Genomic DNA, 11,499 nt, shown 5'->3' on the forward strand with positions numbered 1-11,499 from the left:
CAGATAAATAACAATTAAATAAAACACACGAACACTGTTTTCATGTATTTGTATTTATAATATATATATTTACGACGTATATCTTTCTTAAAACATGCTGCTTATTAGCTCCGAAAATAATGACCTAAACAAAAGGAATATAAAAGAACGCGCATTAACGCTTGCAATGTTTGGGTTTATTTCAGAAAGCAGCTCAGTACCCCTATTCGTTAACCAAGATTCGATTCGTTCGTCCGGTTAGTTATTCGGATTACAAAATGTAACCGTCCTTTACCTTTTGTGTATGTCAGGCACGTTCGGTAACAGTAGCCTACTTATCAATTGATCCCATATCCTTTGGCGACATCCCCTTGATCTACGCGAATTTATTTACAAGAGCAAGGACTGTTGAATAATTACAAGAAAAGCCAGCTTTGTTAGTTACATATTTATTATAATGCTTAAATGTGATACCTTACGTAAACACATTTTATATTCTATATTTGAACAATGGAAAACATATGAGAAGAACAATACGAAAATATAAATGGCCAAATGGCGGAATATAATTTAAACCAGACAAACACTAGAGAAAATAAACATCAGCTATAGACTAGCACTATAACTGAGCCATGTCGAGGAGGCGACCGGAAGTACTGCCCTACAGATAGTCCCAACCACAGTTGCACTATTGATTTAGCTCCTCGTTTATGCAATACTCGCCAACAGACAATGCACACCATTCTATGCAATTCCTATCTCAAAGAACACATTGCTGGTTCGGAAATAGATATTATACAAGCGCAATCGCTAAGGCCACCGCAACCGACCAAATAAATTATCGGTACGCCGTACCGTGCAACATTTTATACATACGTACGCGCTTAGGCCACTGCAACCGGCCAAATAAATTCTCGGTACGCCGTACCTTGCAACATAACACACATGCGCAATCGCTAAGGCCACCGCAACCGGCCGAATAAATCCTCTGTACGCCGTACCGTAGGTTTTCCAGTGAAACATATAGTACAATATTAGCAAAGCCAAAAAAGAGCTATTCCAGGCACGTCCTAAGCACGCCGTGCCTTCGAGCGAGTACTAGAACACCAATAATATACCGAGAATAATTTTGAAAGCATTCCTGCCATCCTCACAAATACTAGCACTACGTGATAGATGACAACAAAATGCTAAGTTTACCTCTCCCGGACGTATTTACATCATTATATAGTTACCTATTAATGCTTTTAATGGTTCCGATCACCTCCAAAGCATAGAATTTCCGCCTAAATGACATATTTGAATGACATATCAAACATATAAAATGAGTTAATAATGACATATAAGTTATTCTGTCAGATTGTCATAGATCTCAATAATTAATCGTCGTGATCAAAACAATATCTCACACAATTATGCAGCAACAAAATCAAGTAATAATACAAATTCATTTCATTTTGATAAGGCACACGTCACAGTCTTTTTACATGGCACATTTAAGTAGCTGAAACACTCAAACACATTGGGTGACACTTTGTTTCCTATAATGTCTAATATATAACAATCAATTATAATCGTAGAATAACATGGCAATACAACTTTGATCTATAAATTCTATAACACAGTACAACTATGATTTGTATACATGTACCTCACTTCTATTCTTTATCCTTAAATGGTGATGTCAAGGCAAGGGTAACAATCAGAAATTATCAGATGCCAAATATAAAATTACTCTGGAAAACTGAAACCGAAAACAACCAACATTAACATGTAACTGTGGACATTGTGTAACTCAAACATAACGGGTCATTTTAGCCAACTTATTAATGCGGTTCGAATTTTAAAAAGTAAAAGTTTACTGGTCGACGTATAGCGTAGGACTGACAAAACAATGAAAACCCCGTGCACATTCCCGCCTATGTCCGCCTGAGTGTCCATCACTCACTTGACAACCATACGAATGAACGAACCGCACATATACCTGTTGTGTGAAATGCATTATGTTTAGACCTACGTTCTGCGCTAAGCTTCGTAACTCTCAGAACTGAAAATTCGATTCATTAATGTCACGTCTCAGCGACATACTGGATATTGACCTAGTTCTGGACGATAGCGAAGAATCCATGCCATGGCGCCGCCAATATCCACGATTTGAGGCCCAGCGATTAAACCGACGTCTTAACGGATGAGTGGAGTACAGTTGGTGCTTGTAGCCCGAACGTTTTCCGTGGTCGCCCGCAACAGATTGACAGCCATTCTGTAATAAATATCTCTGCAGAACTTTTGAACATTACAAAAAGGTTTAACATAATTATCAGCAATCTTTTTTGGCAGGTTGGGTGGGGTTTCACAGTCAAAGCTATTTCGCAAAAGGAACGAGATTTGTGAAACCCGAGCATATATACCGTATAAGTGACGTCAGACAGTCACTACTGAAATCGATTTCACGCATGGTTTATTGTGGTCTGCTTGTATCTTTTGATGTATGCGAGATTTAAATCCTTAATCTACCGGAGACATGTATTCGCTACTTCAAATAAAAGAAATGAATTTTAAAAGAAATTAATTTTTATTATTTCAGAAGCAGCTCAGTACCCCCATTCGTTAACCAAGATTCGATTAGTTCATCCGGTTAGTTATTCGGATTACAAAATGTAACCGCTCTTTACCTTTTGTCTATGCCATGCGCGTTCGGTTACAGTAGCCTACTTATCAATTGATCCCTGATCCTTTGGCGACATCCTGTTGATCTACGCGAATGTATTAACAAGAGCAAGGACTAATGAATAATTACAAGAAAAGCCAGCGTTGTCAGTTAACTATTTATAATAATGCTTTAATGTGATACCTTACGTAAACACATTTATATTCTATATTTTAACAATAGAAAACATATTAGATGAACAATACACAAATATAAATAGAATTAAATGGCCAAATGTCGAAATATAATTTACACCAGACAAACACTAGGGTAAATAGACATCAGCACTAGCACTATAACTGAGCCATGTCGACGAGGCGACCGGAAGTACTGCCCTAAAGATAGCCCAAACCCCAGTTGCACTATTGATTTAGCTTCTCGTTTATGCAATAATCGCCAACAGACAATGTACACCATTCTATACAAATCCTATATTAACTTACACCTTGCTGGTTCGGAACTATATATTATACAAGTGCAATCGCTAAGGCCACTGCAACCGGCCAAATAAATTATCGGTACGCCGTGCCGTGCAACATTTTATACACACGCAATCGCTAAGGCCACCGCAACCGGCCAAATAAATCCTCTGTACGCCTTACCGTAGGTTTTCCAGTGAAACATATAGTACAATATTAGCAAAGCCAAAAAGAGCTATTCCAGGTACGCATAAGCACACCGTGCCATCGAGCGAGTACTAGAACACCCATAATTTACCGAAAATAATTTTGAAAGCATTCCTGCCATCCTCACACATACTAGCACTACGTGATAGGTGACAACAAAATGCTAAGTTTACCTCCCCCGGACGTATGCACATCATTATATTGTTACCTATTAATACTTTTAATGGTTCCGATCACCTCCAAGAATTTCCGCCACAAAAATAAATTTATTTATTTTCTCCCAAATTCTATGACATGATTAAAACTAATTTTAATAAACACTCGCGCAACAAATCTAATAATATACTATATATTTTGAGTCCGACGTCAGATAAGTGAACGCCATCATTTTTCAAACACCTGGTGTTTTTCCATACTATTTTGCTCGCCGGAAATGCCCTATTAATATATTCAATAGATTCTAATTCGCTGATTATGAATAACAATAATAAATGCCAACGTAGAGATATTCTTGACCAATACAGATTTAAGTTTCTCATGAGCGACCATAGGCAGAATCGAACATAACATAGAAATCGTTATATGGGGCTTTTTTATCCACAACATGCCTTTGCCTGTGACCGCCCTGAATATTTTGCTTACGAAAATATGTCCGAAATGCAGTATCATCCTATGATAAAATGACAACCCCGAAATGAAGTAGTAGAAGACGGCAAATAATGCTTCTCAAAACAATACGTAACCAACAAAATAGCATGGCTATATCGAGCTGGCCATACTACAGCATAGCTATACAACTCCCTGAATTTATTAAATTAACATATCGCCTGCGAGTACCAATCGTTGAGCTCTATATTGAATACATTCAATAGATAAGCCGGCATTGGAGTTGCTGCCGTGTCCGCAAACGGGTCCAGTCTCCGAAAACGCTTTAACCACGTGACCATTGCATCATTGTTTACAACGCCATTTGCATAAATGATGAATAATAATGTCATTACCAATTTAAACATATGCTGTCTTACACTTGCACATTTCGTTTAAATCATGTTTACATTTGTTGTTTTATAGTGTCGATTTAATTCGTAAAAACACTCCGTCTGCTTTATGACTACATTTTCAATACTCGTATGACCCGCCCCATGTTAACTTTACTATCGACCGCTTGTTTTCACGTATTTTAATTTAAGCTTTAAATCTCTACCGTACACTTGTTTATCGTCTGCTATGATTTATTTACCCTGTAAATATAAAATGACCGTTAACGTTTAGTTCATGGGCGCAGCCATCTTTATTTGTACATGTCATTGACTTGATTATTTTAAGCACGTGAATAGTGTGTCGTGTATTTCCAGTTATAATGCATTTTTTACGCACGCAGCCATGTTTGTTTCGTATTGATATCGTATATGTTATAAATGTAGATAACTTGCTACTGTACAGGAAAAAAGCGGACATCACGTGAAATTGGCGCTCACGTTACCCAAAGCGCGCATACGTCACAGGTTAATAATAGTCTGGAGGATTCCGTTATGTACATGATTAGGTTTCATATTGTTGATGCATTTGGCATTTTGTTGGCACAATTTTTGCGAAAATCAGTATGGAAGAGTTAAGCTTAAGAATGTGTCTTACGAAAACTGATCAATTCTGGTCGGTTAAGATAACTGAATTGTTGTGAGAAACATCAACTCGGGCGGTTTTAAGCAATGATGCAAAATTAGCATATTCGCCACAACAAATACATGTCGCTGCGTAAGCGACGCAGGGACGTTAATTGGTACATCATCATTATAGTTTGACTATGCAATATATAACTTCTTTGAATATTATCCATTATAGACAGACTTGAATTTGGTAAGATGCCATAAGCATTGCACGCTTGTGCATCGTGCTTACACACGCTGTGACCACGTGGTAGCCCATCGGCTGTGCGGAAAATAACACAGAAATCAACAACCTCACCATTTGCGGTGTATTCTGCGCGTTTACGTTTTGCTGGTGGCGCTGCTGCGAGTGGTTTTGGTCCAGGAACAGTAGCTGATGCCGGCTCTGGTACCGGCGCCGTTTCCGCCGCATTCCTTCATTCCCTTTGTTCCTTCGCCGGGGCCGGATCAACAGCCGCCCGCATCCCCCGTCCGTCTCTCTGTCTGTTTCGCTACGGCTTGCCCCACCCGTCTTCGCACGCTACGACCTCTACCCGACATTGTATATTTCAGTTTTATGGATCTGTAAACACAAGTTTCTCAATCAAATCTTTTTCGCAAAAGGAACGAGATACGTGAAATCCGAGCATATATACCGTATAAGTGACGTCAGACAGTCACTATTGAAATCGATTTCACGCATGGTTTATTGTCGTCTGCTTGTATCTTATGATTTATGCGAGATTTAAACCTTAATCTACCGGAGACATGTATTCGCTACTTCAAATGAAAGAAATGAATTTTTTAAAGAAATTAATTTTTATTATTTTGTACAACAAGCGGATAATGCAATTGAATAACAAAAACACATCTTTTTAGCTATACTTGAATTTAAAGCAACGATATATTAACTACAAATAACATCGGCAAATGTTGACTCGTTTCCATGGTGTTAATTACTTTCAGTTCAAAAATCGTTTATTAAGGTTGCATAGATGAACATGTACAATTAGCTTATGTGCATATATCGTGGTTTATTATTAGACCTAAAACGCAAAATGGGGTTGTGAATGATTCCTAATATATCAGTCGGTACAATAATTAAATTTTACATCTTAAGCATTTCAATCATGCAATAGAAAAGGTTCCTTAGAAAGGTTCCTTTTTAATAAGTCACCATATTGCATGCTGTCGAATGTTGCGTATATTGAAATAAATTCTCAAAATATGGCGTACACTGATGTCGACAGGTAGCAAGGCAGATTTTTAATGGTTTAAATATTATTTTGCTATTTATTATTTAAGTAGCTTCGGCTTTAGTTTGTCAAATATAATGTCAATAGTGTTGATAACACTTAATTAGAAGTGGTGTTAAACGTACAAAGAGAACAACGGATCGTCATTAAATGTTGACACTTAACTTATACACTTATACACTAATTGTATGGTTTTATCAGTTGTATTTAAGCATTCATGTACGACACATCATAAAATGCATTTCAATTACTTGCTTTAGATCGTATCAATTTTCTTATAAGTTTGTTTATTATGTTTGCAATACGTATACTAAAACAAAATCTCTCAGACGAACTTTATACCTGAGTAATAATGTAGCGAAAACGCTCCCAGTCACTTAACTGTTTTCTTGGTGGCTTGTAACCCCAAATCAGGAAATTGATTGTCGTACACCATTGTCGTAAATCCATTATATAAGTTATAACTGACATAGAATTCGGACGAAATAGAGATTTTTCTTGCAAATAAAACATACTTTACATGGACCTAGGGGCAAAGAATCTAGTCGTAAGTGTTAATTATTCATATTTTATTATCATCATACCATTCGTTACAGTTGTTATTCTGTTTTAGGTGATAAATCATGCAAAATAGTAACTGACTGCTCGTTTGTTTATAAATGGATCTAGGACAAATAAAATACTAGAAATGCTATTTAATTATATAAAATTCTTTTTAAAATATGTCTAGATTGATTGTAACAGTAATTCACATGCCAATCGACGTTTGTACATAGGGAATGTTGATTAAATTACACAATTAGCAACCAGAAAGTTGATCTCCCTGTTCAGTCTAAATAGACTTGACCCGTATAATGGAATCGCCCAGTAATTCTCGGGGTATAAAAGCGCGGGTCGACAGTCATTTCTCTCTTTCTGAACGTAGATGACGCTTGGTTAACATCGTGAAGACTACATATACACTAAAACACACATTACGGAAAGAAGGGGAATTATTTTAACATTATTGGCTGATACAAAGGTAATCCTAGTTATAGTGTCTGTACGGATCATTGCGATACGTGCAGCATTTAGGAGAGCCTGGGCTTCAAACCCGTGGTTCGGTAGTAGGACTTGGGTCATTGAGACACCGTCTTAACAAGAACTACATTATTAGAAGTCTTTTCAGTCAGTGTGTGAAATTAAGGAACCTGTCTTTTGCCCTCGTTTCATGCATAGAGTTTCATGCATATGGTTTCATGCATAGGGTTTCGTGCATGGTGTTTCGTGCGTAGGGTTTGATACCTATGGTTTCATGCATGGTGTTTCGTGCATAGGGTTTTATGCATAAGGTTTCGTGCATAGGGTTTGATACCTATGGTTTCATGCATGGTGTTTCGTGCATAGGGTTTCATGCATAAGGTTTAGTGCATAGGGTTTGATGCCTATGGTTTCATGCATAGTGTTTCATGCATGGCGTTTAGTACATAGGGTTTAGTGTGTGTGGTTTTGTGTATGATGTTTGAGATAAAGGTTTAAATGCCCATCATTTTTGTGTATAATGTGAGTTCATACTAACAGTTTCATGGTAAAAGATTCGAACTTGAGGGTTCCTGGTCGAAATTTATCAGAGAAAAATCAGGGTAGTAGTTTGGGGAGATAGGTTTTGATTATATTTGTTCTGTTTAGAGTAGTGTAGTATCGTGTAATTATCGTTGTTATTTGTGTTTGTCTCCAATCAACTTGGCAAGGTAGCCACGAGGGAAATTCATTATAACCATTCTGTACGATTCGTCCGGTGAGCTAGCCGTTGTTGTATATATATAAGGGACGGATCGTTACAATACCTTCCGTTAAGACTTTTGGCATTAACGAGAGAATATTGTTTCAAGACGAGACATCTAGGCCATTTTTTCCAAACATATCACTCAGCAATAACAGTTCATTCTATTGAGCAAATTCATCTACGGTTCAGATTTTGACAAATCTAGAGAGATATTGAAATTAAACATATAAAAAAATGCGATATGATTTCACCAACAGCTCTAGTCAATTAATACTCTAAACCGTTTGTTAAGAGTATATAACTTTACGAAAACGGTTAAGATTTGTGTATTTTAGATTACAACACAACCATACTTCTAAACATAGAAACAGCACGTGTGTAACATATGCATACACTTGTGTTATCCCAGATTGTCTTATTATTAGATCCTGCTACAAACTAAACGATCCTTGTTTTTTTCTTTGAATGGTAGTGTTGTTTTTTGTTTTGATTTTCAAATAATATCGGTATATATGGTTGGTGATTTTGAAAGGAACATGGAAGCTTTGGTTGCACTAGCTGTTAAGTTCCCAAAAGTTAGCTTATACCATTAAGAATTCTGAACTTAATGAATTATATCATATCAGAACTTATGAAATCGAATGAATGTGCGCAAACTTTGATTACGATTTTTTTAGTTACCAACAAAACATAACAATAGAGCAGTGTTGTTACGCATTTTTTTTGTTCCGCGAACACTGACAGGGTGTTATGCATATATAAACTGTCTGGAAAAAAATGCGCATTTATTTCGATAATTTCGCTCACACAGGTGCTTATAACGAGATAACATTGTTGTGAAAGAAAGACCCTTAGGAAACAAATGTGGATTCAATTGGTTAAAGCGTAACGTGTACGATACAAAATAAATCATTGTATTAGCCCGATGTTTACTAGAGCTTTAGATATTCAGGCAACCGTTTATTTATTTTTGACTTCAACAATAGATTTTTTTACTGCAGGTACTTAAGATAACCCATTTCTTTACGTCTTTTCTCAAAATTATTTATAAGAAGTGCACCGCGATAATACTTATCAGAAGATATTTAACAAAAACGTAAACAATAATGCGATATTGCGTTGACCTTGTAGCAAGCGGGCTAATAATATGATTTCCAGCTTATTTCCGTTGAATAAATTAACAATTTATGTTTTATGACAGTTTCAAAATGTGATGGTTATTCGTGTTATACTAAAATGACATTTTGGGCCGAAACTTTAACAATAAGTTTTCAACTAACGATCCAATCTTCTAATTGTTTGATAAAACAATGTCTGTGTTTTTTGTATAGAAACCAAAGACACAAAGAGCTTACTTTGCATGTTAACACAATACAATTGCAAACATTCATCAAGGTCACCACAACACGTGGAAGTAAACTGCTTACTTAAAACACATTACATGCACTTAAAAAGCTACAATTGTATGTTTAAAAATGCACCTGTCGATGTATGATCACCACATCTAAATGCCTACTCATATGACAATGAGCAATTAATCAAACAGGTGATACGGGTCTGAAAATGTGTACGAAAATGCTATAAACATGCTTTATCTCCTTAACTGGTCGATAATTTACTTCATTATCAGAAAGGATGGACAGTAACGACGTGCAGATATATGATTTTTTAAATTCACGACAACGTGGTATTTTGAATAGCGAATATTTATAACATTACAGAGTATGACATTCAAATAACGTAAAACAGTTATGTGAAATTTTTCTTATAACGTTATGTAATACATTATTTAGAAATGCAGACATATCATGCAAACAACGTTTAATTGACTTCTAGATTGTATTAATTTGTGAATTTAATTAAACAATACAATTTTTCAAGGAGGTAAAATAACGCTGTATTTTTTTAAACACGCAAGGGTTATTTAGTGGTAAAAAACAACTGGCGGGCACCAATTTCGGGAGTAAAAAATAGAAGCCAACTTATAGTTTAACGCAGACGCGCGTCAGAAAATTAGTAGAAGTGTCTGAAGCAAATAAACAATTCAAAACAATACTTTAAAAATGACTTTTACTGTGGCGTTTTATGTTAATAAAATAAATAAATAAGAGATCACGACACTCTAATTTATCAAGCAAAATATATATGTTTATGAATACGGAAAATAATTATTCAATCCACCATAAACAGAAGATAATGATTTCAAAATTTATATAGATAATTGTATTATCTTTCAATTTCCCTTTTTTTATCTTTCGATATACTAAGAAATAATCAAATTATAAATATTTTATTCATATGTAGGTATAGCAAATTGACATTGATCCAATGACTTCAATTGCCATATCTTGCATTTTGAGATGCGATAAATTTATTATTCATTTGCAATTAAATGTATTTTAAATAAAACTGGACCAAGTTTAAGATGACTAGCTCCTTACAATCGGTTTACACATTATTTAAAAATTACCGTCTAGGAAAAGAACTCTATTATGTTGACGTTGGAGTGTTTGGTTTGTTTGCGTATGTTGTGTCTAGTGTCTCTATGCTGCGTCAAACATTTTAGCAATATGTCATTTAATCACCGCTTGGTATAATATAAATTTAAGTGTGTTGTTCCTAGTTGTACAAGTTGTGTCACCTGTGTATGCATTGTATAAATATGCTATTGTTTTTTCTTGCTCCTGTAAAATATATTAATTATTATTTGTGTTGAAAATATTTACGACATGTCATGTATTTCGAATCGTTGTGTAACGTAAGAAATGCAATGCCAACGAATTGGGCTTTCTGTTTGTTTTGGGGTGAAAATTCAATCAGATTGGTACGCACGTGGTCTAATTCATCACCATAAAATGTGTACACTGATGAACGATCATCATCGACTTTTTGAACTATATATCAACCGCATGTACCATGTCAAATAATATAACCTCTAAGAAGTTATTACCAGACAAGTATGATACAACTCATATGTCTCCGTTATATATTTCAACAAACATTGTGCCCTACATCTATTGCATATATGCTTGATCCGCAATAATTATTCCTAAAAAACACCCGTCTTTCAGAATTTGAATGTTAATTTATCATATAATGATGTTTAGTACCTCTTGATGGTATGTGCCCTACATCTACTGCATATATATACTTGATCAGCAATAGTCAATCATTAGGCAAAAACCTAGTCATTCAGAATGTAAATTTTCATTTTTAAGAAAGTGATATTGTATTCTTCTTAATGATATGTACTATATATATATATATTTGTGGCAGTGTTTTGCTTCGTTCGGTATTCTAAGATCGTCGTGTGTTTCAATGTTACATCATCGTATCAAATATTGTTTAAAAGGTAATGCTTTACCGGGAAATCAAAGTAATGCGCTGCCTTAATTGAGTATTTACATTTGCTTACTTAAATCGTTAGGAGATAATTATATGATACAATAGAATATAAATGAGTTATCTACACAAAGTTATTCCTGCTCGGTACAAATAATTTGAAGTCTCGGAAATCTCC

General features: G+C 35.4%; 1 protein-coding gene across 1 annotated transcript; it reads right to left on the reverse strand.

Annotated features, from left to right (window-relative positions):
• Window positions 1-503: 503 nt before the first annotated feature.
• LOC127847930 (uncharacterized) lies at window positions 504-5,567 on the reverse strand. The gene is made up of 2 exons (XM_052380163.1): window positions 5,278-5,567; window positions 504-2,239 (listed from the first exon to the last, which is right to left on the reverse strand). Exons 1-2 carry the CDS (start codon window positions 5,389-5,391, stop codon window positions 2,021-2,023), a joined length of 333 nt encoding a protein of 110 aa, XP_052236123.1. The 5' UTR covers window positions 5,392-5,567; the 3' UTR covers window positions 504-2,020.
• Window positions 5,568-11,499: the final 5,932 nt, after the last annotated feature.

The sequence above is a fragment of the Dreissena polymorpha genome, chromosome 10 (genome assembly GCF_020536995.1).
Source record: "Dreissena polymorpha isolate Duluth1 chromosome 10, UMN_Dpol_1.0, whole genome shotgun sequence".
Lineage (NCBI taxonomy): Eukaryota > Metazoa > Mollusca > Bivalvia > Myida > Dreissenidae > Dreissena > Dreissena polymorpha.

Excerpts from the sequence above, each read along its gene's own strand:
- LOC127847930 (XM_052380163.1), bottom strand. The coding sequence starts at position 5,391 with ATGCGGCGGAAACGGCGCCGGTACCAGAGCCGGCATCAGCTACTGTTC. Across the intron at positions 2,240-5,277 it reads CGCAGAATACACCGCAAATG|AATGGCTGTCAATCTGTTGC; the intron begins GTGAGGTTGTTG and ends TATTTATTACAG.